Source organism: Condylura cristata, unplaced genomic scaffold (genome assembly GCF_000260355.1).
Source record: "Condylura cristata isolate star-nosed mole 26May11 unplaced genomic scaffold, ConCri1.0 scaffold00022, whole genome shotgun sequence".
NCBI lineage: Eukaryota > Metazoa > Chordata > Mammalia > Eulipotyphla > Talpidae > Condylura > Condylura cristata.
This window is the reverse complement of record NW_004567123.1, coordinates 26,252,663-26,279,767: the sequence shown is the minus strand read 5'-3', so window position 1 is coordinate 26,279,767 and position 27,105 is coordinate 26,252,663. Positions and strand designations below refer to the sequence as shown.

At 51.2% G+C, this 27,105-nt stretch overlaps 1 protein-coding gene across 1 annotated transcript in view; it reads left to right on the top strand.

The window, feature by feature from the left end:
* PTPRT (protein tyrosine phosphatase, receptor type, T) overlaps positions 1-27,105 on the top strand; it is a 617,594-nt gene that overhangs the window by 566,852 nt on the left and 23,637 nt on the right. Inside the window, exons 18-22 of the mRNA XM_004687014.2 lie at positions 1,875-1,962; positions 14,076-14,152; positions 20,644-20,680; positions 22,026-22,123; positions 25,482-25,598. Of these exons, the coding sequence (XP_004687071.1) occupies positions 1,875-1,962; positions 14,076-14,152; positions 20,644-20,680; positions 22,026-22,123; positions 25,482-25,598 (417 nt within the window). The remainder of the gene's footprint in view (positions 1-1,874; positions 1,963-14,075; positions 14,153-20,643; positions 20,681-22,025; positions 22,124-25,481; positions 25,599-27,105) is intronic.

Here is a 27,105-nt window from a genome sequence, read left to right as displayed (position 1 = left end):
GACAGGCCTCCATGAGGAATAGCCGGGTCCGGGAAGCCTGGTGCATTAAGAGGAGTGGAACTGTTCTCCCTGTACCGCTGCCCGGGAACTACTTAGACTGAAGATGTGGCGGTGGGTGTTGCGTCCCAGACACCATGCAAGAACCATGAGCTTTGCCGTGGGGCTTATCCCGCCAGAACCGGGTGGCCTTACCTTCCTGCTCCTGTGTCTTTCCTCCCGCTGGTACTGCTCCCATAATGACCATCTTCCTCCACCCTGTCTGTCTCCTCATGCCCTGGTGGCTCTCATCTCTTACTCCCCGTCCCTCTGCCTCTGCACATCTCCGTTTGGAAATCCAGGCGTCACCTCAAACAAGGTTACTGCTGTTGCTGCTGCTGCTCGTGTTGCTTTGAACATGCTAAAGGGCACACGTGCCCGGCAAAGTCTGATCTGTGCACTCAAGGGGCCCAGAACACGGCGCTTAATTCCTGCCTCCATTTCTGCCCCTCCATTTCTTCTCCAGCTCAATGACACGACTCTCCGCTCTGTTCCTTGAGCACGCAGTCTCCATCTCTCTTTCTCCACCACAGTCCACATCTGCAGAGCACGTACCGGGTCCAAGCTCTCATCCCCTCTGCACACACTGGTCCCGCCCTGCCCACCCTGGGCCTGCCACCCCCAAGCACCAGTGACTACCTGAGGACATCCTCAGGGCCCAGGAAAATGAATGCCCAGTAGAGAGAGCATGGAAGACACCTTCGACCAGTGATGATGGGAATTGGCCGGTGAAGACCCTAACTGCCTCTCTCTCAGGTGGAAAAGTGCGCGCAGTGGGAGCCTGCTCCCTGGTGTGCCTGTACCCACCGCCTCCCTTGACTGTCTGGCTTCCCCCAACCCCCCTTAGAATTGCCTCCCAGATAAACAACTCACACTCAAATCCTTGTTTCTGAGTCTGCTTCTGGGGAACCAAGCCAGCATTCGTCTGAGCATCCTGGAAACAATCTCTTCTTACTGTACCCACTGTCGCGGTACATGGGGGAAGGCACCCCCTCTTGCTTGGACTGATGCAGCAACTTCCTAGCTGCTCTCCCTGTGCCCTCCCCAGGACTCCTAGAGCCTGGGTTCCACCCAGAATGCACAACGTGCTTGGTGAGACACAGACCAGGCAGCTCCCCACTCGGCACGGTGTGCACACACATGAAGAGCCCCCTTGTCTGCCCTAACCATGTGTGTTGTATGGTAGGAACAGTTGCAGGCTTTCCAGATGCTCCTATCACAGGTTTCTCCTGTCTCATCCTTGAGCGAGGTCCTTGGTTACCATCTTCGCACATGCTGTTCCCTCCACCTAGAAAGTACTTTCCTACTCTCTTGGCGTAACCGGGCTCTTTACATCTTTAAGAGAAGCTTACGTCTTACCGTCTCAGGGAAGCCCTCTCCCCGGCTGCATAACCTAAAAGAATCCTCAGTCCCCGTCACTGTCCTTTTATCCTGCTTTGTTTCTTCATAGTATTTGTTCCATTATGTTTGCTTGTTCCTGTGCTTTGTCTCTCAGTTGACTGGAAGCTCCAGAAGGACTGTTTATTTCTCTTTGTCCTGAGTACCTAGAACAATGTCAAACACATACTTGGGCTCAATAAATACCTAGATGAAGTGAATGAATGAATGAACCAGTGACTCCCCTGCTAGATCAGACTATGACACATAGTTGATTTCAAGGACCTTTGAACCAATAAACAAGGGACAAATTCTGCAGAGGGGCCGAGTCCGTGCCCCCCCCCAGCTCCTCCCATGAACACGCAGGGCTTTATATTCCATGACCCATCACTGCTGGCTCATTTCGCATGATCAAAGCTGCCATCACAGGCCATTCTAACCACCCTGTCCTTTCTTTATAGGCCTTGCCAGAGGGGCAGACAGCTTCATGGGATACAGCCAAAGAAGATGAAAACCGCAATAAGAATCGCTATGGGAACATCATATCCTGTAGGTGCCCTTCTGGGAAAGCTCCAGGTTCGGGGGACCAAGGGGGAAAAGAAACTACCACTGTTCTTTGCCTAGAATTCGTTAGCAAACCACCCTTGACGTTTCCCCTGTTGGGCCCAGAGGCCAGGTTCAGAACCTGATTTCAGCTGCCTTCTCAGCTGGTCCAGAGAGCTAAGCTTGAGTGTCTCGACCTACAGGGCAGGCAGAGAACTGGGTCCAAGCCGAGCAGCTCTAGGAAGCCTCTGGAGGTGGATGTTACCAGGCACTGCCTCCTCAATGATCCTTAGGGTGGGGGAGCAAGGACAGCCCAAAGGGCTCTCAGTGAGAAGGCCCACAACTGAGCAAGAGGACAGAAGCCCTGTGTCCCTGGCATCTCTCCATTGAGCACACCACCTTGAGGGTGGGCAGCAAGCCCCTGCCCATGAGGATGGGACAGAGAATACCAAGGCTGGAAGAAAACACCGCTCCTGAGAGGTCAAGTCCCAAGCAGAAGGCTCAGAAGGAGCTAGAAACTCTAGCCTGTGCCCATAGGCTTGGGGAGTGGCCAGCTCCAGGTTCAAAAGAGCTGTTCTGGTCATGGAAACCATTTTGGCTACCTGACATCACAGCATCTGCCAGATTTCACTAGTCGTGGGACTGGGCCTGAGGCAGAGGCCCTGCCTCTCTGGGCATAACCAGACGGGCGTCTGTGGGCGTGAACCTGCAAGTGGAGAGCATGTTGGTGTGCAAAACCAGGAAATATGGGGCGAGCGGCTGTGGTTTACCAAGGAGTGGTAGTACTCCTGGAGCACCCCAGGATGATCTGAGGAAGGCAGTGGAGCAGACTGGTTAGAGCCCTCCAGAATCAGACTGCCTGGATTTCCAGCCCAGCTGTGGAGCTATGGGCAAGTCTCGCAAACCCTCATTTTCCCAACTTATAAAATGATGGAGCAAACAAGGGTAGGATCACTGAGAAAAGGCACCGGAGGTGCTCGGCTTGGCACCTGGCACCAGACACTTGCTTCCTAGGGTCACTGATAAGCGTGTGGCTCACTCATGACACCTTGTTTTGCCCGAATTTACTGGTTGGGTGGTTGGGGGTTTGGGGAGGGACCCTGGTCAGTGATGTCTGATCCCAATAGCTTGTGATTCAGACGGTGGATTCGATTGGGAGAGGCTTAGGCAGAGGGGTTGATCGGGATCCTACTGCAACAGTCCCAGCAAGGGTCAATGGAGCTTGAAGGTGGCAGCGACAATACTGGTGTGACTCATGTAAAAGAATTGATTTCTGGGAGGAGATGGAGAAGGAGACGCTGCAGAACTGAATATCCTGCACAGGTAACACACAGTAATTGTTGGTGCCAAATATTGGCACGTTCAGCCTTCAAAACAGCATGCTACAGTGAGAACAAAGTGGCTTTATACAGAATGCTGAGCACGGATTTTGATTACGACAGGAGCCTACAGCAGCATTTGTCCCCCACAGTGAAGCCAACCTGGAATTTTTACTTTTTGACATCTCACCAATTGAGAAATAGAATTCTTTGGTATCAGTTCTCAGGGTACAGTTCAGCCAAAAAAAAAAAATCCTGAATAACCAATTATTTCTAGCACAGTTCAGTGTTTTTGTTGTGTTTTCTTTAACTAGATATCGTCTAGACATTGTCTAAGTAAAACTCAGAGGAAGAAGGCATAAGATACAGGAAGCTCATAAAGGAAGAAAGAGGCAGAAGTTTTAGCTTAGTTGTTTCCTGTGCTGGTTTAGAAATGGACTCTGGACCCTTCGTCAGGAGACACATAATTTGTCTCCTGGAACATACTAATACAGACAGCAAGATTTCTTGCAAGTAATGTTAGAAAGAAAAGCTCAGCATTCAGGAAATATCTATGAAAACCTATGATGTGTATGTGGGCTCCTCTGAGGCCAGCCCTGTGCAAGGCACTGGGAGACTCAGCCCCCCATTCCAGACTCAAGCAGCTGCACCCTCCGACAACTGCCTGCTTGCGTATTGTGTGAACTGCAACTTAAAACAGCAATCACCCAGCTCCTCCTCTAGTCTATGAGCTCAGATAGAGTCCACTGAACTATAGGTTGAGAACCTTGACGGATCATCCTGAGCCTTATTCTTCACTCTGTGAAATGGGTACAGCTGGACTGTCTCCCTCCTAGTGTGTGATTCAGATATAACAAAGGACTAGTGAAAAGACCCTACCTCCCTAAGAGACTAGAATGTCCAGCCCAGATCCGTGGCTGCCATGGGGGCAGAAATCTCCCAGTGCACACGCTCTGTGTGCAACACTACCCAAGCCCTCACCAGCTCTCACCTGGACTCCTCCACCTCCTTCCTGATTACTCCCTCCTATCGGCCCCCAGCTTTCTATCTGTCTGGTCTCTGACCAATACCAGAGGGATCATCTCCAAACAGGACTTTGGATCAGTCAGTCTTCCTACTCAAAACCCTTCACGTGGCTGCCCTTTGATAGACCTCCTTATGCAAAGACCCTCAGAGCCCTCCAGCCTCATTTCACACGGTGTGCTCTCCATCGCCACCCCACAATGAAGCCACACTGGCTTTCATGCAACCTTTGGAGAGACGCTGTCTTGAGAGACAACCATGCCCATCCATGCCACAGGACTTTTGCACATTCTGTCTCAACAAAGTAACTTTCCCTCCTCTTCTTAAACAATGAAATTCTACTTATTCTTCAGATCTTAGCTCAGTCATCACTTCCTCAGGGAGTTTCTCTGAGCCTTAGAATTTGGTCAAAACACCATTATTTACTCTTAGAGGGCAGGGTGTAACTTCCTGGCTTTCATAGTCATTGCAGCTTGAGAGGCACTGTCTACTGCCACTCTCCCTCACTGGAGTAGATGCTCTGTGGCCTCAGGATTATGAGCACTTGCCCTTCTGTTCCCCCAAACTCTGCATATTCTTGACTTACGGTAAGCAGAAGCTGAGTGCTTTCTAAATAGTCAGAAAGCACTTTCTGCAAAACCTCCAAGGCTTTGAGCAGTGGTTCTTTCTCTTCTGACTTCCCATATTAAATAGGAAACACTGGACAGGTTGGATGGAGGGAGATTGGTTCAGGATGACACTTGGAACAATGATAGTCCAGCAAGGAAGAAGATACTGGATCTGATCCTGATCGAAGAGAATGGAAATTTGGGACATGGGGGAGAACAGAAGAGAGCAGCCGTCTGCCCTTTGAGAGCTGCATTCGAGGAGGCAGAATTTTCAGCAGTGAAGGAGCATTAGGACTTCATTGCTGGGGTGCAGGAGATGCTGCCATCATCCAGCGGTACCCCACAGTACATCCCACAGCCGCACCCCCTCCCTGGGTATTGTTACGTGACACCGGCTGGCAGTGTGGGCATCCAATGGCAGGGTGCCACATTGAAGGAAACCTGAAGGGTGAACTCTATGCCTTTCCCAGAGTCCCAACGGGGCATCAAGGGCTTGGAATCGCCCCGGATATGGGCTGCCTTTCCACACCCCTCCCACCGGTCCCTTCTCCCGTGTCTGCCAGCTGTGCTGGGTCCTCTTGCATGTGATTCTGGGGGAACTCACACTGAACAAAAGACATTGCAACACCCAGTGACACCTTGATGGTTTCAGCCTGCCTCTCCTTTTAACTGCAGGATCAATAATTGAGCAAGCAGTCAGGGCTGGGGAGGGTCTGTGCGCTGTGCTGAGAGGACAGTGGGCAGCGGATTCAGAAAGCAGGGTAACGGAGAGAAAAAAGTCCTGGGATTGAAATGAGGAAGGTAACGAGAAGCGGCCCCGAGGAGCGGAAGGTGTGCCTGCCCCTGAATGTGTCCCTCCCAAAGGCAAAGTCTGCCTCGGCTGATAAATAGAAATATTCCTGGCACAAGAAGAAAACCGAGTGTGATTAGCATCTTAAGGAACCGGAGCACTGGGAGGCTGGTGTGGAGGACAAAGGCCCAGGCCGGGGAGAACGGGAAAGATGAAAGGGGATGAGCAGAGGAGGCACTGTCTGCGAGTGAAACAATGGCAGAGAAGCCTGGGCTAAATAAGCTCTTTCTTCCAAATGATTCCATTTAGGATTTAGTCATAGAGATCGCGGGGCTTCCAGGGAGTGGAAATGGAAGGAAAGTAAAAGGGAAGGAAATGAATGGGGAAAGACTACAAAGAGCCCTTCGCTTTCAAGTACCTCTGGGGCAGAGGCTAGTGACAAGGGGAAATTTCGAGACTGTTATTAACATTTTCCCCACATGGAAGTTCGAGATGGACCTTCCTGGGCGGGCAGGAGGAAATGGCACCGAAGAGAGGCCGTGGGCTCTGGCCACACAGATTTTAGGAAATGAGAGCGCCGTTCTGGGATCAGCCAGGCTCCCAACAGGAGATAGCTGGGAACCGCAAGTAGGACGATTTGAAAAGAACTTAATCAAGGGCTATGTGTGAAGGTGTGAGCGAGGTGGAGGGAGACCACAGGGTAGTGCGAAGCCTGGCCCACACGTCTCAGGGAGAACAACCCAGGGCCCGGACGAGGTGGAGTGAACACATGACCCCACGAGTGACCTTCAGTGGGCACAGCAGCCCGTGGCGGCCCCAAGAATGGGAGCTGATGCCCAGTCCCTCCATGGTGCTCTCCTTCGTCTGTCCAGCCTCTGTCTGTCCAGCCTCTGAACCCACCAACTGCCCTCAGCACACAGACACTGAGCTGTATCGCCTGGCAAATGTTCGAAACACACATCTTGGTGCCCACCCCAGGCCCACCAGGTCAGGCATCTGGCACTGGGGCCCGTAGTCTGTTTTCAGAAGCCCCCAGGTGATCCTGATGCCTGGAATGTGAAGCCCCATCTGATCCACAGAGAGCAGCCCTGGGTTAAGGAGCCAGGCGCACAGGGCTTGAGAGTAAGCAGGCAGCAAACTGGAGACCCAGTGCACCTTCTGAGATTTCTTTGCCCCGAATCTAAGACACGCGTCCAGGTCGATGGGAGGCCTGGCCAGGAGGCCAGGCAGACCTGTATCTGGACTCAGTTCACCCCTTGCTGGAGCATACCCTTCAGAGCCTCGGTTTCTCCTCTCGGTGCAGAGGGTAAGTTGAGATGCAGGAATACTGCGTCGGGACCTGGCGTGCAGACTAGCGGAGACTCAGGGCAGCCCCATGCGTGCACAGCAAGAGAGTGATGGGCCACAGCTGGACACCCCTGCCGAGGTGGCTCAGCGCACCTGTAGAATAGCCCGGCACCACATGCCCCCTGCCAAGGGGTCTCTTCATCTCAAGACATGTCTGTGCTCTTGGGGTGACCGTGCTGAGGCTCCTAGGTGGATCCAGAGCGCGGCCTGGGTGAGCTCAAGAGCCTGCTCTCACTTCCGGAAAAGCGCTGATTAAAAAGCAGGTTTGGAGACTTTCTCGGAGCAGTGTCTCTGCTCTGTCAGGAGAGACAGCGCTGGGCGGCACGGAGGTACCTTGTACGTTGCTCCTGACTCAGGCCGCCTTTCTCCTGTGATGTCTCTGGGTGTTAAGGGCGCTGGGGCAGCCTTCCAGAGGCAGCCATGGGCGTCCAAGCACCCGGTCGCCCTCCCCTTAGATGGAATGACTCGGAGGCTCGTGGCCTACACCATCTCCCACAGTTCCCGAACAGGATTAAACTCGAGTTATCAAGGGTGGTAGTGCGTGTGATGCTGCTCCTTCGTGAGACAGGAAAGCTGTCTCCTCATTCCCCATTCCCCTTGCGGTCTTTCCTGGGTCACCTCCCAAATCAACTATTTGCACTCCAGCCCTTGTTTCAGATTCTGCTTCCAAAGGAATCCAAATAAGGAACCCGTCTCCCTTTCTTTGGAAAGCGCCCTCCACGGGCACTGCTGCAGGGCCTGATCAGGACAGAAGCCACCAGTGTCCTAGCTCCTCTCAGCATCCTCCCTCTCTGTGCTCAGCCCCCCCCCCCCAGGGTCATCTATTGGGGTGGTTCCTCACAGAGCCCTGCAGCCAGGAGCTGCCCCCCAGCAGCGTGGCCCTGGCAGACGGGAGCTCACAGAATGAGGAGTGTTTCCCTTTCGCACCCCAGCCGCCCCCCTCTCCATAATGGTAATTCAGTCAAGATTGAATGTACAGACCTTTCCTTTCAATGAGGTAGCAGGCAGCCTGGGCGGAATTACCTGCCTCCTCCCTATCCACTCGCGCAAGATGATGGCATTAACATTTCCAATACTTCGAGGAAATGATTTTTCAGCTCCACAATTCATTGTAATGAGTCAAATCTCTTTTCTCTGAAAAATTGCCCCTTTTCTGTACCCTTCTTGGAGCCCAGAAGACAGGAAGAAAGACCAGGTAGTATCCAAATGATATTCTCTCCCCAGCCCCACTCTCTGAAGTGATTCTTTTGGCAAGTGGGTGTAACTTGAGAAGACTAGTGGTGGGAGGGGTTTCCCTTGGGGGTGGAGGGAGGGAAGGGCCATGTTGGAAGAGTTAGAACAAAGGAGGAAACTGGGCCCCTCCTGTGTTGGGTCTGGGGCACTGGCAGGTGTGGGGTGGGGGCACTGGAATGGGCAGAGTTGCAGTGAGAACCAGCCTGAGCAGTGGGTCTTGGGGCCCAGGCAGACAGGAGCCTCCCTTCTGAAGGCCCCTCTCTTGAGTTGTTAAACTTCGTGGAACCTTGTCTTCCTCATCTGTAAAGGGGTGATGGTGTAGACCCCAGAGGGTTACTTTGCGGATCAAGTGACATAACATCTGTAAGTCTTCTGGAACACCTTACCTGCCAGGCTCAGAGGTTTGGAGGTGTCTTTGCATGTGCAAAGGCCCTGTGGTGAGAGCAGACAGCAGGCATCTGAGTAACTGCAGCATGTGTTGGGGGGAGGAGGCCGATTGATCCCAGCTTTCCAGAGCAAAATGTTACATTTTCAGGAGTTTTATGAGCTACTTGATGCCTCCTTGAGAGTTTGAAATCAACCATGGTGGAAGTATTTATACCCCAGAAATCAGCAGTTGTTATAGGTCAAGGCCGGTTTTATCCCTCTGGAGAGCTGTCTGCAAAACATTTACTACAGGACACGGGTCTTTGTTCCTAAAACTCTGAGAAGCAGATGGAGTCCAGAGAGGTGATGTTTCTGGTCCTCTAACGTTGTGTCCTGGGGGGGTTGGGGGTTTCTTCAGAACTAAACATCTGTGGAGTGAGGCCTCCCCTCTGCCAGCTGCCCCTGAGCTCTCATCCCCACCAGCCAGCTCCCAGCCCCCACCTCAGCTGCCCCTTCCTCTCACCTCAACATCGAAGAGTTTGCTTCTCCTCTATATGACTCTTCTCAACTCCTCTCCTTGTCTTGAATATCAAACGAGGAGAACCAAATTAGCTATTTTTCAAGCTTGCAAAATGTAGATAGAGCATAATGAACGTTCTGGGCTGCTTGTAAATTACCTCGTATAAACTCCTTCACATCGCCCGCTGCCCCATCTTTCTCCATGTGCTGTGGATAAACACAATTTTTTATCCTTCTAATTATATAAAGTTAGAAGAAGGGGACACAGAATAATATTAGCATCTCCCAGAAGGAATAAATAAACCATGAGAACACTGCTGCTCCTTGCTGTGCCTTTCTGGTGGTCCGAGGGCTGAATTCTGCCCTTTAATAAATACACACAATTGCTCTTTGCCTCTGCAGAGAGATGGATTTGCATTTGGTACAGAAGGGCAAATGGGGGACCCTCCATCTCTGTCTCTGCCATCAGCTCACTGCCTATCTCGCCCCCAGTCCACAGCCGCCATTTATTACTCACCTACTCTGGACACAGCACCATCCTAGCTCTTATTTAAAGAGCAGCTTCAGGTTTGCAGACAAAATGGAGCAGAACATACAGAGCATTCCCATAGATGCTCCCCCCCACCACCACGTTGTGTTCCCCCTGTTATCATAACATCTCGGATTGGGAGGGAATAATTGGCACAATTAAGGAATCAATTATTATTAGCTGAAGTCCTTAGAGCTCCTTCCAGTGAGCTCACTGTGCTGTAAAACCTGGAACATGTATAATGACATGTATCCAGCATAACAGAATCATACACAGTAGTTTCATGGTCCTAAGCTCCCGTGTTCCACCTGCTTGGCCACATGCACCCCAAATCCTTGGTAATTATTGATGTTTCTATTGTCTTCCTAGTTTTTCCTTTTCCCAAATGCCATAGAGTTGGAATCAGATAATATGAAGCCTTCCACTCTGGCTTTTTATTTTCTAGAGAATGCATGCCTTTAATGACATGTCTCCCATCACTGTCTCTTCACAGCTTATCAACTCATTTCTTATCACATGGAATAATATTCCATGGTGTGGATGTAGCTCACTTTGGTTATTATCCATCTTTTAAAGGACATCTTGGGACTTCTTTCTAAGTTTTGGCAAATGTGAGTAAAACTACCATAAGCTTTCCTGTGCAGGTTTTGCGCAGAGCTAAGTTTTCAACTTGTTTGGGTAAGTAGCTAGGTATGTAATTGCTTGATCATATTAATTTTACAAGGAATCAAATTTCCAAAATGGCTGTACAGTTTTGCTCTCCTGTCTGTAAAGACCAAGAGTTCCTGTTGCTCCACCTCCTCACCATTTGGTGCTGTCAGTATTCAGATGCTGGCTATTTTGGTAGGTGTGCTGAAATGTTGATTTAATGAACAATTCCCTGGCAACCTAATATCAAACATCCCTTTATGTGTTTATTTGCCATCTGAACATCTTCTTTGGAGAGATACCTGTTCAGATCTTTTGCCCATGTTTTATCATTTTATTTGTTTTCTTACTGTTGAGTTTTAAGAATTCTTTGTAAATCTTGGATACCAAGTCTTTATCAGATACGTCTTCTGCAAGTATTTTCTCCCAGTCTGTGGCATAACTTTCCCTCTTAATGTCTTCACACTTCTCATGCCAAAATGTTCTCATGTAATCTTCCCCCTCCATCCTATGATTTTTATGGTATTGATCCCTTTTTGCTTAGGACCCAAAGTTGAGAGATCAGTTGACTGCTAAGTGATGGAGATTGGAACCCAGATCTGACCACAGCTTCACCTCTTAAAGGTGTATCCATGTGGTCAGTTCATGCTAAAATGCTCCTTTACCATCTTGGGGAATAGCATCTGTGTCTGGATGCCCTGCAGAGCCCGGGTGACTAACTTCAAGGACCTTTGGATAACTTGGGCACCCTCTGTGATGTGAGCCCCATCTAGCCCACCACCAGACCCCTCCACCCATGCTCATCCCCTCACGCTGTGTTCATTGACTGGACATTGTCTATGATTCTCCCAGTGTCCTTGCTGTTTCAGTATCTCTCATTTGTGTTGTTCCTATTGATGGAAAAATCCTTCTGCATTTTCAGTGGCCAAGCCTTACTCACTTGTAATTCTTCTTTCACACATCATTTTCTAGAGCCCTCTCTTCCCCACTTTCTGCACCTTGAAACTCCACTTTGGGGTCTAGTCTGTCTCCCCCCACAAACTCCTGAAGCATGTCGCTCTGACTATACTTTCTGAGCCCCTTCAACAAACCTGCACATAGTAGGTGCTCCAGGTTGTGTCCTTCAGTGAATGAACTTCCCTACCTTTCATCTTTAAGAGCTTTTAACTCAAAAAAAGCTTGTTTCTTTTTGGTTTGTTCCTAATCATTATTGCTTTCAGATTTTTAATTTCTTTTTATATTACAGAAAAATCCCCTTTCAATATTTTAAACCAAAATCTGTTTTCAGTGCCCTCAGGGGCAGCCATAACTTAATAAATAAAGGAGATTTTTGAGTCGATAAGTCATTAGTGAGACCATGAGTGAAAGCAGAATATGCATTTTCCATTTTGAAAAACTGAAGCGTGTTTGTAACCACTGCGAACAAGGTTTAGTGTCCTGTACTCAAGGCCAGGCACCAGACTTTGACTGACTTTGGGTGGGGCACTCTCTAAGAAGCCCTGCTCTCTGAGACTGACCACTTGCACAGACTCCAGGAATAACAACTGCAAGATGCTGGTGTCTGGCAACAGCTCATTATGTGGAATGAGCAGGTTCTTGGGGTGGACATGCCTGGATGGAACCCCAGTTCTGCCACTTACAGGCCTCGTAACATGGGCAACTTGCTGAACGCCTCTAAGTCCCAGTGTCTTAATATGTGAAACAGGAAATTAATAAAACTCCAGTGTTTTGATAACCTACAGAGCTATTTTGAGGAATCAGTCATTGAGTGAGACAATACATGTGAAGCCTCCATAGTGGTTCATGGCAAACTCCTCTCCACAAACTGCTCACTCACCACCTCAGGGCTGGCTCTAGTTCTAGTGGATTCTAGAGGCAACTACTGCCTCTACTTGCTTTCATGGAAGCGCTTCCCCCCCGAGATTAGAAAAGTAGTGTCCTGCGCGTCTCGGCGTCCAGCACAGTGCACAGCCCATGGCAATGCTCCATGGGTTAGTTCTAATTTAGCATGTTAATGAGCAGCAGTGGGTGGTGCCCGCCCAGTCCCAGGTTTATCCATCCATCCTCAACCTGTTATTTGCCTTCTCCTGCTCACCACTCTTTCATGGCTGCATTTTTCAGTGTCTCTTGTTAGCAGCTTCAGGTTGGGGTTGGCCATCAAGTGCACTGAGGGAGGCTGGCAGTGGGGAAGGGAAGAGCAGGGTGTGTCTCCCCCTCTGTCTTAACCACAGGCACTTTCACAAGCAGTGAGTGAGGCTCTTCCTCTTCTCTAGCTTGCACATGAAAGGCCACCGTGGCCCCAGTTTCCATAGGTTCCCCAGCCCTGGAGCGCTGGTCACCCCCGCTGCCTTCTGTCCCTGCAGCCTGAGGAGGCAGGGGCTCTTTGGGGGTCTTATCTCTGAGCTCCTCACCCTCCTTGGCTTCACAAGTCTTCCAGCACCCAGTAACCCTCTGTGGTTCATTCCTTCTGCCGTGGACCCTCGAAGTGGAGTTTCATACCTGAGACTCATCTCTACAAGTAGGAGCCTCTCAACTCACTTACAAGCACCCACTCTTCAAGCTCCCCCCTCCCTAGCCCCGGGGACAGGCAGTCTTCATGAGCCTCAGTGCCCCACCTGTCCTCTCCCAGGACCTGTGTGAGAGCCCACATACCTGCCAAGTGCTCCTGAAGCCCGTTCCTGCCATGCTGTTGTGGAGGAGCTGGGCACGGCATGGCATCCTGAAGGGTAATGTATGGCTCACAGGTTCCGGGGGGATAGATGTGCTTTGGCAAAGCGCTGTGGACGTCTAAGAGGATGAGCTGACCTGGCCTCCTTGGAGCCCTTCGGGATGTCCAGAGGTCTCAGGACAGTTTGCTGGGAACCACCTGCCCCTGCGAGTAAAGTGGCCTGGCAGTGAATGCAGGGGGGGACCTGCAGTGCCCAGGACGGCCAGCCGAGCCCTTCCCCCCACACCCCTAGCCAGGGAGTTCTGTGTGCAGGGGGGTCTGTTCACACCTGGGAGCTGGCCCAGTTAATTGTAAAGGTTTTGCCTTACTGTTTTGCTGTACTGGATATTTTAATGGGTTTTATTTGTTATTATTTGAAGTAAGTGTGCCATCAAGGAAAGCCTGCAAGTCTTATTTACGCCTAGACTGTGTCCGGAATGGTGTTCTCTGTAACATGGCGGTTACTTATTGATGACCTCTTTTATAATGACTTAGGCAGCTTCCTTTGAATGATGGTATTGATAACAGTATGTGACCGACAATCTTTTTGTGACAATACTCCAAGAGGCAAAAGAAAACCAATTTGGGCATCTGTACAAAATAGGTAAATTTGCTTTTTTGAAGCAAGCATGAAAATAGAGCACATTCACTCCGAGTCAACACACCTCATGGCCCGAGTGTTTTCATAGTGCCCCTGTGCTGGCCCTGTGCTGAAGATACTGCCAGCCCCGTTTTAATGACAAAATCACTAAGACTTAAAGGAGCAGGTGGCATGGCCAGGGAGGTCCAGACAAAGCCAGCATCAGAAGGACAGCGGGAATCAAGCAGAGCAGCACAGACGGGTGCTGTTTAAGGGACAATGCACTCTGAGCCTGCCCTCATCTGTAAGTGGGCGCAGTAACTGAGGGCGGGGCTAGGGTTAAGGAGGCTTTTTGTACAAGAGCCCTGTGGTGGCTGGGGTGGTGGTTCGAAAACGCCAGAGCTGGCCCCCACCTGAAGTCCTCCTTCCCCTTCTCTTCTTTCTCTGCAGATGACCACTCCCGAGTGAGGCTGCTGGTGTTGGACGGAGACCCCCATTCCGACTACATCAACGCCAACTACATTGATGTGAGGGTCTTGACGGGGCTGGTAGCTGGGGCCTGGGCTGGCAGCAGCGGGCCCAGCATGGGGTTCCCCCCACCCCCTCCTGGAAGCTGGCCCTCTCAGAGCCCCCTGCTCCTCCCGGCTTTGTGTAACTGCTTTGTGACCCATGTTGAATGTCCATGAGAAGCTGCATCTTCTGTCAGGCTGGCGGGAGCAGGACCCAGCTGCTCCTTGGGGTCCCAGGACAGGGGAAAAGTGCTAGTCTTATCCGGACCCCAGGAGTGTGTCTGGACGCACTCATTTCTGTGTGTCTTTGTTTGTGCCTTCATCTGAAAGTATAGTCATTTGTCCCACAAAAATTTTAAAGTGCCTACTGTATGCTGGATGCCATGGAACCCATAAAAGGAAAAATGCATGGCCTCTACCCTCTCGAGCCTTAGCAGGAAGATGAGCTGTGCACATCAATGATTCCTGGACAAACTGGAGAGTGCTAAATGTCACAAGTTCAGATAAATTGCTGTAGGGATTCAAAGGTGTATAAAAAATGGTTTCTTCTATCAGGAACGCAAAATATGATCTGGACCAAAGCCTCCAGCACAGAGAGAATTTAAAATCAAAGACAAGGGACTCTGGCTAGAGAACAGAACAGTGAAAATACTGCTGTTGGAAGCAGAAGATAGACAGCGGTTCAGTTTGAGGGGATACATACTCTGTGATGGGACTAGGAGGAATTGAAGTTGGAGGTAGATTGCTGGTGGCTTAGATGGACTTTATCTTGTTGACAAGAGAAAGCTATAGAAAACTTTCAGTCCAGAAGAAACCTGTTCAGAGCTGAGCTTTGGGATGGTTTTCCCACCAAGGGTGGGAGGACAGGACAGGAGTCTGAAATCAGATACTCAGGAGAGGGCTTTGGTATTCCAGAGATGATGGAGGAAAGGACTCAGCACAGCCACAGCCAAAGTGGATGGCCATGACGTGAGCAAGTTTTCAAAGGGGGAGACACCCCTGAGTGGCAGGTGCAAAAATGCTTCTCAGGACCTCAGCTGGGTGCCCAAGGAGCCCAGTGAACGACCATCCTGTTCCCTTTGACTCCCCAGAGCACTCACAGATGACTAGGAAGTGCCGTGCCATGCTTTGGAATCCCCATGATCTAGTCTGAGCCAAATGATTCCATAATCCAACAGCTTTTCTAGAATCTTATGTTGGTCATTTGCCTGTTTGACCTTCAATCTCTTCCTTGTCCTTTCCCACTCTGCTTTGCAGGTGTGAGTGAGCGAGCGAGCGAGCGAGTGAGCGTGTGTGTGTGTGTGTGTGTGTGTGTGTGTGTGTGTGTGTGTGTGTGTGTACTGGAGAGGGAGCTGATCCCTTCAAGGGCAGCACTTATGGGACATGAGAGGTGAAACGCAGGAAGCCATGTATTTCTCCTCCTTTCCCCCTCCCCTGAGTGGCTGCCTCCCACTGAGCGGCTGTGAGTTCAGTTTCCATCAAGCAGGCACCAGAGCTCAGCTTCTGCCAGGTGGCCCAGATCCTGCGCCCTGGCCAGCCTTTCTCTTGCTACCCTAGAGGTGGTCACAGCCTCCTGCTGTTGCTGACCTATGAGCTACCCCTCCCATCCCTGGTTAGCATCTCAGCCCCCCACTACCTGTATAGCCAACCCCCTACACCGAGTTACCTCTGTCTGAAACATCTAGAATACTTTTGTTTTCCTGCCTGGGCCCTGGCTACCAATGGCTGGCATGGTCTGGGGCTGGAGTCAATGAGAGCCAAGATGGAACGGTGTCTACCACCAGGACACGGCCTGTTCAGAGCCTCCAGCCTGGAGGGAGACCCTTGGGGAGTTCACCCGAAAGGCCTTCAGCCTTTCCCTCCTGCCTTTAGTATTCATTTCACAAAGGTTGAGCAGACCCCCGAGGGTGCGTTGGAAATGCAGCCCCCAAAGGGATCAAATCTGATGAGGGAGTGAGAGCAGAGGCCCTCACAGAGCAGACGCTGTGGCCACACAAGGGAGAAACAAAGTCTGGAGTGTGGACGTGGAACAATGGGGGGCGGAGGGAGCCTGGCAGGTGCAGGGCTCAGGGAGTTCTTGGTGAACGATGCACAGGCTTACCTCCCTGGGCTCTCACCCACATCCTGGAGAGAGGTGGGAGGGGCTCTCTTGCTCCTGGTACCAGTCAGGACACTGAGGTTCACAAGGACTGCCATGCCCATGGCTGGGGAGGGTGGAGCTCAGAAGAGCGGGGTTCTCCTAACTGAGTTCAGAGGCTCCTGCTTCTAGAAGGGACTGCTGTGGACTAGTGGCGGGACACATCCCACACGGCTGTCTAGGTCTTCAGACTTTGTTGGTGCTGGTCTCCACCCCAGTTGGACTGCCCCCCACTCCCCAAGGTGCTAACTGCCCACGCTGGAATCATTTGTCCACCACTGGATCTTGACGAGCCATTAAAATGGCTCCATTTGGATAATGAGTTGCGTGTGACCAGTCCCCTCACCCCCCAGAGGCCACGGCTCTGCTACTCTGAAAGCCTCCCACCAGCGGGATTGTTTGCACACCCGAGAATGTATTGGCCACTTGAATCTGTTATAAATTACCAGTCTGGAAATAAGTATTGTATCTGGGTCCCCAGTAAGTAACAGATGCATGAGTGCAGAGTGAGATAAATGCGTTTTGGATGCAAACCTCTTTCCCATTGCTCACAGACAGATGGAGTGGGCCCAGGCTGGTTTGCATTCGATGCGCGTGCTGTGGAGGTGGGACTCACCTGAACCTAAAGTTCTTTTCAGGTTAGGAAGTTTTCTGCGCCAGCTCTTGGCAGACCCCCTGAGGAGCTCCAATTCACTTTATCTCCTTTTATCTCCATTGCTGAGGAGACTGGTAGTTAGAATGTCTGCTCCTCGGGGACTGTTTGGACTCTCAGAGGCCAGAGAGGATCTGTTACTCGGGTTTAGCATGTGGACAGGGCACAGCACCAGACCTGTGCTCGTGTCTTTCGTTCTGTCTGCATTAGCAGGGCCAGTGGCCAAGGCCAGGTTCGCTGGGGTGGGGAGATAACCAAGAGCAAGCCAAAACCCCCCTGCCCAGTGTTCAAATGGGGAGACAGATAAGAAGCTTGTGGATAGTGAAGTTCATTGTAGCACTTGTTGACAAGTGTTCCGAGGAGAGGTAAACCAGTAAAAGCAAAAGAAGCTGAAGGGGAGGTCAAGGAAGGACTTTCTCAAGAAGGAGTGGACAACCCAGCATAAGCCTGGACTCGAGGGGGAGAATGTATCACCCCTTCACCCTTGGCCAGTGACAGGTCATCTACATGTCGGTGTGTGTATTTTTTTTTAAAGATTTATTTATTTATTCATACAGAACTGGGGTACAGGCCAGAGATGCGGAGGGTGAGAGGATTCACCAGGGACAGAGTGGGGAGCAGAACAGGCAGATCAACGAAGTACACTGCTGAGGGGAGCAGTAGGCGGGTCAGGAGAGGTCTGCCACGCCATGTGGATCTCCTCCAGGGCAGGCGGGGATCGAACTCATGTGGAAATGGCTCTGGCTTCTTAGTGCTGTGCTTTAACCCGCTGCGCCACCAGGGAGGGCCCTCGGTGTGTGTATTTTTTAAGAACGAGACAGCCAATGAGACAAAGGGTGACGGGTAGAAAGCTTAGAAACTGCTGAAACAATGACACCTATCTCAGCTTAAGAGGCTATTTCAACTCTTACCATCTCATAGAATAAGTCTCTGACCCTTGGGCGCGAAGCTCCCCGTGGGAGTTCCACAGAACCCCATGTCTTCCTCTTGGTCATCCTTACCCACTTAGTTGATGTTTATAAACTGCTCAAAAAGAAGGCTGGCCCAATGCCATCTGGTCCTACTTTGGCATTCCCAGTGCCCTCGTCAAGTTCTTAGTAGGTGCTCAATTAATGGCTGTTTTATGACTATTGAGTGACTGAATGCAAAAGAGTAAATAAACTCTGGTCCTCTCCCCCCCACAACTGAATTGTTAATTTCTTGCTCCAAATTTCATCCTGTTGACTTTCAAGCACATGAGAATCATACAAATCAGTACCCAGCTGGATGGCATGTCTCATGGACATGCCATGAGAAGGGGAAAAGGACAAAAAACCTTACTGCAGCATGAGCTGCAGGTGTGTTGGTCGGGCATATGCAGAGCCCTGCAGGGCCGCTCAGGAGGAAGCAGGTCTCCCTGGAAGCACAGTGTGGCAAGCTAGGACAGAGGTACAGGGTTGTGGGGGAGGCAGAGAGAAGCTATGGGGATGAGGCTGGAGACAAAGCTGGAGATGGGTGATTAGCCCAGAGCTAAGGCATCAGGACACCATCATGCAGGCAATGGGACCTTAGGTGGAGAAACAACTTTAGCAAATGTGCCTTGAGAAGCTCACTCTGGCAGGAGGCATGTGGGCTGTGGGGCAAGACTGGAGGCAGGGAGACCAGCAAGAAACTCAGGTCAGGGAGGATGAGGGCTGTGCCAGCATGTAATGAGGGGATGGGGAAGTGGAGAGACAGAGAAACTGCATCTTCCCTTCCACCAGGGGATCATTTTTTGTTCCCAAGCTTCCTCAAGAAAACTTCCAGAGTCTAAGTGTCCCTGTGAGCTGGGTAGCCCAGTCAACCTTGATTTGGAGGAACAAACAGAACTCTCACTTTCCTTCTTACCTAATGTCTCAGAAAAAGACTCAGTTATCACCTTAATAGGAGAGCAGAGGTGAGGGAAAGACTTACAGCCTCCAAATCTCCCCAGTCATCAGCGCAGAATTTCAGCAAAGAAGTCATTCCTTAAACACATGCCCAATAAACAATAAAATAACAATAGCAAAGACGTGTATATTAAGGCTTACAATAGTGCCTGGCATGTAGTAACCTGTGTATTAGCTCATTTAATCCCAACAGCAACATTAAAATGTAAATACTATTATCCTCATTTCACAGGAAAAAAAAATATTTTTTTAAGGCAAAGCAAGGGGAAGTAGCTTGCCCCAGACCACACAACCTCAAGGGGAAGCGCCAGGATCAGGCCCAGGCAGCCGGCTCCGGTGCCGTGACTTGGCCACCAGGTGCTGCCTTTTCGGTTGTGTCTTGTTTAATGAGCCTTTGCTTTGAGCCTTACACTGTGCTCGGCTCTTCAGAAATGTTTTGGTAGGTGTTTTCCTCAAAAAACTGACAGTCCCGCTGAGAACTTAGGACTACTCAAACAGTCAGGTTGGAGCTATTGATTCCTGTGTAGTTCGTCGATAGTTCTGGCACTGATGTTGGTCTTGGGTTGGTGCTGACAATCAACCAAGGCTTCTCTAGAGTGTGCCCAGCAGCTAGAAGGTGCCTACTGCATAGTCATGAAGCAAGTGGAAGACTGAGGCAGAAAAGTGCACAGGGGACCAGAAACTGGTCTTTGACAGAAGGTGGTTCCAGACCTCAGAGACGCCCAGTCTGTTTCACCATAAACCATTTGATGGCAATTCTGATTCTTTCCTAAAGGGGGGGTCTTAAGCAGTTCATCCACTGTGCTGGGCCAGACACCCCTATGAAAGACAAAAATAGGTATTAATGAAACGTTTGGACTTACTGTCTCCTGAGATGGCTAACCACAGAGAGAGCAAATTTCAGGACTGTCAACCTCTGTACCAATAGGTTCCATAACTGGCACTTCTATTATTTTCTTAATGTCTTCATTTCTCCATTCATTCACTCACTGATTCATTCAATAAATACTAATTTGGTTCAATGTCATAAACTAAATGTAGATCTGCCCCCCCAAAACTTGGACTTCCACCCAATATCATAGAGTTCCTCTGTAACAAAGAAAGGGGCCCCCCCACCTTTGCCATGCCCCAACAAAAGAGAAGGTCACCTTCAGCCCCTGCCTGCAAAGAACGCACCCTGAGCATAGCAGGGCCACTGGAAAAATCAGAGAAATCAGAAACCGGTTTCTGCAGCAGAACGTGGCTTTATCAGCCCTCAGGTCACCCTCCAAGGGCCTCTGCCCACTGGTGGAGTCTAAAGTTCCAAGCGTGTCCCTGTCTGCATGAGAGTCAGTGTGGCGTCCTTCCCAATTTTCTTTTTCTACTTGCTGCTAATGGAAGGAGTCCTCGATGCAACTGTTTGCATCTCTAAGATGTCCCACAAGGTGCACTACTCTGCCTCCAATTGTATTGCAGGAAAGGTTTCTGATATCCCCCAGAAGCCTGCACATTCCTTCCCCAACTCTTTCTTGGTGCATGAGCATAAGTGATGCCCCTCGCTCCCCCAAATTTGCTCCCCATCCTCTAGCGCCAGGACAAGCCTTTTTGGGCATTTCCCAAGTCACCACAATAGTGGCTACTATGTAGTGATTACTGAGCATTTTACATGCATTATCTTAGTGAATTTTTGCCACTCTTCTGGGAGATGTCTATGCTCATTCCCGTTTGCTTTGAAGGAAACTCAATCTCGGGAAGGCTAAGGCTTACTGTAACTATTATGCTGCTGGCAAGCTTTGACTCCAGACTCTTCACTGTGCTTTTTTCTGTTTTCCAGGGATACCATCGACCTCGGCACTATATTGCAACTCAAGGTAAGTGTCCTTCATTTCTTCTAGGGCCCTTGCCCTTTCCTGGAGGGGAGGAATGAGATGAACTTCTGCCAGCAAAGAACTCACAGGAATAGAACTAGAGAGCCTACAGGGGTCCTTGAGATTGTGCACTTGGGAAGGGAAGAGGTGTCGGGTTCAGCTATGGGAGGAGGGACCTGAGTGAGCAAAGAGGGAGATTTCACCACTGTCGTGATCAGGAGAGATGGGCGCGGGCTAGGGAGGACAGAAGTCAGGCCAGGGCATCAGCATTCACTGTCCAGAGCTGGAGCTGCTGGTGCCTTCTCTCCTCGATGGCTTGTGCCCAACTGGCCCAGAAAGCCCTTTGCCTGCATCTTACTAGATGGATAAAATATGGTCAGACCTCTCCAAGCCCTTCTGGGAGGATATTCTGTGGGTACCTATATATGGATAGTGACTTATTTCTAAAGAAATGCCTCACAGTATTATCTATAATGTGAAAAAAAATGGAATAAAGTAAAGCATCATCACTTCATAGTCTAGGAATACTGTGCATGGTCAAACTTTTCAGGGGCACTGGAAATGCATCTCATGGATACGTGCCTTAGAATCAGTGCCTCTGTGTGTGGCTGCCTGTACATATATCCATGCATGCCCTGGGTATGAGTATGCAGAGAGACGTGGGTGTGTGTAGGTACATACACACAGAAAACGGCATCCAGAATTCTACATTCAGTACATGTATTACTTCTGTAATTTTGAAAATGATGTAGGCCAAGGACATTGAAAGAGGAATTTCCAGGGAAATTGCTTTGGACTCTCAGATCCTATCTCCCATTCCTTCTCCTTTGTATTTCTTTCTTTATTTCTTGCCTTCTTTCTGTCTGGGTGCTAGGTGAATGGCTGTAGCATTTGTCAAGCCCAAATCAGGCATCCTCTGTTTGTGCTCCCAGCCTCTGGCTCCTGGCGACAATCCGGCCGTCTGTCCTCCCCATTCAATTTCCTTTCCTTTCTCACTGAGGTTCTGAAACCCAATTTTTGTAAACTCCCTGAAGCTATGTTATTAATGCATGGTGTGGTCCAGATGCGGTGATGAGTTCAGGAGGGGGCAGCGGAAAGCTGAGCAGCAGGACAGCAGAGGGAAGGACAGAGGCTTCCTGGCCAGTAGATGCTCCAGGCCAGCCACGCTGGCAGCCGGCTTTCCTCATCCACACTGACCTCCACACTCCAGCCACAGTCTGCGCTATTCACCTGGCCTCAGGCTTGCTCACCTGCCTGGAGCCTCAACGGACCCACCAGGACTCACTGCCCCTGCAGGAGGGCTTCCTAGCCCCTGAGTCTTTGACCCTGTGACCTTCTCTGTTGGCAGGTCCAATGCAGGAGACCGTAAAGGACTTTTGGAGAATGATCTGGCAGGAGAACTCGGCCAGCATCGTCATGGTCACAAACCTCGTGGAAGTGGGCAGGGTAAGCCCCTCGCAGCACCGGACAGAGGCAGCCGGCATCGTGCTCCCGGCAGCTCAGCGCGCTGGGTGGTGCCGAGTGCCTCCGTCCAAGAGTTCACCCTCACAGCCACCCACAGGGAGAAAGGCCCACTCCTACTTCCCTCTTGAGGACTGTCCTTTCCCGCAAGCCTCCATCCTCCACCCTCCACCCCCACACGTCGCCATCGATGACGTCATCTCATAGTGCTTGAGGAAATGAAAGTCACCAGACATGAACGCTCATCTTCACGCCGCACAGCTGCAACCCCGCTTGTCTCCACAGCCATCTTCTCCTTCTTTCCACCTGCGATCAGGCTGAACTACAAAGAAAAGCTGTTTCTGTTGACCTAAAGTGGTAGATCAGCCGCGTCTTATGGCTCAGCCTCATACAGTGGAAGAAGTGGCTCTTGCCCTTTCAGAGGACTCCTCGTGCTTTGAAAATCAGACGTTGCTGGAGAATCGCCTCATTTTCCCTCTCTCATGGAAATATAGGTCTCTTTCTCATGAGTAGCATAGAAACATGTTGAGCGCCTTCCCCCTTGAAAAGAGAAAGCAGGCACTTTTCTTTTTCTTTCTGGCTTATTTCACTGAGCATGATCCTCTCCAGCTCCATCCATGTTGCCGGAAATGGCATGAGTTAGTCTTTTTGATCGCTGAGTAATATTCCATTGTCTGGTTTCACTTTTAGGAGGAATAAAAGGGATGGGGAGGAAGTAATTACAATGAAGTGAAAACCAAAATCAACATACAAGTATAAACCAGAGACAGGGGTGAGGGGAGTAGGGTCAAAACAGGTGGAAGGAGCACAAGGGACCATAGTGATGGTGCTGGGGAGAATTGGTGGTGGGAATTCCATGGGGACCACAACTGAGATGAAAAAGCATACATTGTGCAAGAGTGGAAAGTGTTATAAAAATATATAAACTTTAAGAAATGTAAAAAGAAAGAGAAAACAGGCAAGCAATGGGATCCTCATGGCTCCCCCTTCCTGCCACACACTGAAGGCCCCACATAGCTCTGCTTCTTCACTGTGTTCTCTTCTGACACCCCACCCCACCCCACCCCACCAAGAGTGATGCCAGTGTCACCCTATCTTCCATGCTGACAACTCTAGTAGCCGCTTTCAACCATGTCAACCTCTCAGCTGCCCGGTCCTTGCTCCTGCTCTTCCCCCCCCCCCAACCCCTAAACCCAGCTCTTCTGCAGGGTTCAGGCTTCTGTCTTCCCCTCTGCTCTGTCTCCTCTCCCCTGTGTGGGCCCTCGCTGTTCTCAGGGCTTAGAAGAGGGGCGGCTGCTCCCCACTTGAGTCGGTGTAATTGATGAGCTGTGACGTGCCGGAGGGTGAGAGGGCTGAGGGGTGTGAGGTAGGAGACACACAAAGCAGGACTCAGAGGCCTCCCCACGGAACATACGAATCAACTGAGGAGGAGGCGGGTGTCCCTTTTTGTTTTGTTTTGTTTGGGTGAGGAGCAGGTGTCTGCTCATCTAACGATGCCTGGCCTCCTAGGTAGTGGGAAAGAGAGACTGTGGCTTGTCAGTAATAACCCAGCGAACAGGCGCGGCCAGTGCAAGGCCTGGCGGACACTCAGGGTCAGGGTCGATGTTTATTCTTGTGCCCACTCTTTTCTGGTCCATTCCCTGGTGTTACAGATAAGGAAACAGACCCAGGGGGAATGGAGCGACTCCCCTGACGTCTCCCGGGCACCATCACTAGCTCCTGACTGTCTCCATTGCTCATCCCCAGGCACTCAGGGCTGCTCCTCAGGGACACAGGGCCAGCTGCTGTGGCCACAGAGGCCAGCCCAGGGCGCCAGAGATACAGCCCAGCCTGTCCCCTAGCAGAGCCCTCAGTGGAGACAGGCCCTTGATGGGCAGGTCTTAGCCCTAGTTTGACTTGGGGGAGGGACAAGGGGACAGCCCTGGATGGGACTTGGGGCAGGAGCCACGTGCCATGCCAGACCCCCTTGGGCATTATTTTCCCTCATCTCATGACAGCCACAGTGACCCTGGTCATTATTCACACGGCCCAGCTGACAACCTGACTCCAAACCGTGCTAAGAACTGTTCATGGGCAAATTCTTAGCCTCTCTGTTTCAGATTCCTCATCCAAAAAGTGGAGGTTGTAATAATTATACTGCAGGGGGTGTGATGATCAGCAATTAAAATAATTAAATATTTGCACAAGATGCCGTGAGCAGTGAATAACTGTTAGTGATCAGTTCAACAGGAAGGGAGGCTCAGAGAGGCCTTGACAATTTCTGAAGGTTGCACAGCTACCGTTAGCACCTAGCAGTGCATCCACTTGCCTCCAGAGCCTGATGCGCTTGACCAGTGTTTCCCTAAGTGGGTTCCATGGGCTGCTAGTCTGCAGGATGCTTAGTGAGAAGAGGGTTCCATGGTTAAATACGTTTGGGAAATGCTGTGTCCTCTGCCCCTTTCGGAGAGCCATAAGCCACACCAGTGCGAGCACGTTCAGCCAGACGAGTAGCACCATAGCAAAGCAGCCCGTTTAAGTTTGTGTAACCCAGCATTTCCCAAACTCATTTGACCACAAAACCTTTTTTTGTTTGTTTTTGTTTCTTGTTTTTTTTTTACCTAACACCTATTAGCACCCAGCGGAATACACTGTGGGAAATGCCACGCTAGGCCGTGCGGCGTCCCCCGGAATGGTAATGCTTTTGTTCTTTTAAGGGGAAACCAGTGGTCTCTCTTCCTCCTGCAAAGTATGGCATAGCGTCAGAGGTGGGGATGGCTTGTTGGAGCATCCACCCCCGCCCGGGCAGAGAGCCAGCACCAAGCCTGCCCTCGGAGTCCGAACCTTCCATCCTTTTCCCAACGAAGAGTCTTCCTCCTTCCAGCCCCCAAGGACCACCACTCAACAATGACCCTCCCCCTGCTTCCCACCTTTCACCCTCAGCTCTGCTCAGCTGACACCACTCAGCTGCCCCAGCCTGCTTCCAAAGAGTGCACTCAGCCAAAGGGAGAAAACTGGCCGTGTGACCTTGGACCAGTCACCAAACTTCAGACCTGAGTAGCATTTTCACGTGTTGAGTGGGGATAACGACACCTGCCTGTCTCACCTAGGTCAATGCCATCACTTAGTGTGATGCTGGATTTGGAAACCACGAGAAGCTCAGCCACAGGAGTCACGTCCACTATTCCTAAGGGCCCCAGACCCTCTGGGAATGAGCTCGGCCCTGGGCAGTCGGCTGATTCCTGGTCAGCTGAGAACCCCTTCGACTGAAATTCCACCAAAGTGGCCCTTGGGTTTGTCTGCAGGGGACGAGGAGGCTGCTCACACCCCACCACCCACTCACACATGTCTCTGTCCTCTCTCGCAGGTGAAGTGTGTGCGGTACTGGCCAGATGACACAGAGGTGTACGGCGACATTAAAGTCTCCCTGATTGAAACAGAGCCTCTGGCAGAATACGTCATCCGCACCTTCACGGTCCAGAAGGTAAGCTTCCCCCGGCTGTGGGTGGCCGGACCCCTGGGCGCATATGTTTGTTAATTTGTACAAGACATGTGATGGCTCATGGTCACCTTGGTCACACTTGGCACCAGGGCCAATCAGCAATCAAAGTAGACAGGGATCCCGCCCCAGAGGAGGGACAAACAGACTTCACCTGCTAATCAGTGGGATGATGACACCTGGTGATAAGAGCCACAAAGGCAGTGGCCCCTGTAGGTGGAGACAGAAAGCCACAGGAGGGTGGGGTGGTCAAGGAGGGCCTCCCAGAGGAGGTGGCACTGAAGCAGACGGTGAAGAAGGAGCCAGCCAAGGGACGAGCAGGCAGAAAATGGCCCCAGGCAGAGGGGGAAATCATGCAGAGTGGAAGGGAAAGAATACTGAAATGCATTCCAGCTTGTGTAGTTTTGTCCCATTGGGGACATTTGGCAATGCCTGGAGGCATTTTTGGCTGTCACAGCTGGGGGAAGGGCTACATCTGAAGACAGCTGAGGAACCAAGCAGGCCTCCACTACGGGAGGGTCATAACAGGTGCACCCTTGTGGCCATAAGTCAGGTTCCTTAAAAGCAGAGCCCGCAAGGATTCAGTGCAGGTGGACAGGCAAGGAAGTGCTCTCAGGAGAGACTTGTGAGGGAGGGTGGGGAAGGGAGCAGACAAGGACAGTGTCTTTGACAAAGTGAGCGAATCTGGAAGCACAGACCTCTGGAGCAGAAACCACACCACGGAGGTGGCCCCTAGAGTAAGGGAGCTACTTGCACGCCTCCTAGCAATCAGCCCACTGACTGCCAGCTGCCTACTGAGGGCTCACGCCAGAGTGAGCAGGGGCCTGTTGCCTGGGGACACCTGTCCAGGAGAGGGAGCAGATCTGGGTCGCCAGCAGTTGACACCCCACAGCAGAGTTAGCCGCCCCCACGGGGCCCAGAAAGGCCCGTCTCACCTGCCGCACATGAGGTCGGTGCTGGGAACGAGACAGGAGATGGGAATGTGGGCTTGCCCTGTGGGGCCCAGTGGGTAGGAGCCTTGGAGAGGGCCAGCAGCACTGTGCCTTGGGGAGTCCAGCCCTTTCTTGGAGACTTTCTTGTCCTTTGTTGTTTCTTGTACACACTCACGCAGAGATGTGACCTCTAGGGAGCTGCCCTGAGAGACCCCAAGGGCCCCAAAGATGAGAGCAGCTCAGCCATCCTCTGCATGGTGCACAAGCAGCCGGGTTACCAGCTCAGTTTTGCTTGTGGGGAACCGAGAAATAATACACCGGAAACACTGTCTGCCCTTGAAAACAACACAGCCCTGTCAGGGAGAGGGACGCTTGGCAAATAGTCACAGCACGGGTGGCGAGACCTTGAGCCAGGGCTTCTCAGGGCTGAGTTCATCTGAAGGGCGGTGTGAAAAAAAACCCCAGTGTTCTCAAAGCTGGCCTCTCCTCTCCCGTCAGTCAGTTCCTCCGCCGCCCTGTACTCCAGCCCTCGCTTCCCTGGGCTCCAGCGGCCCCCTGGC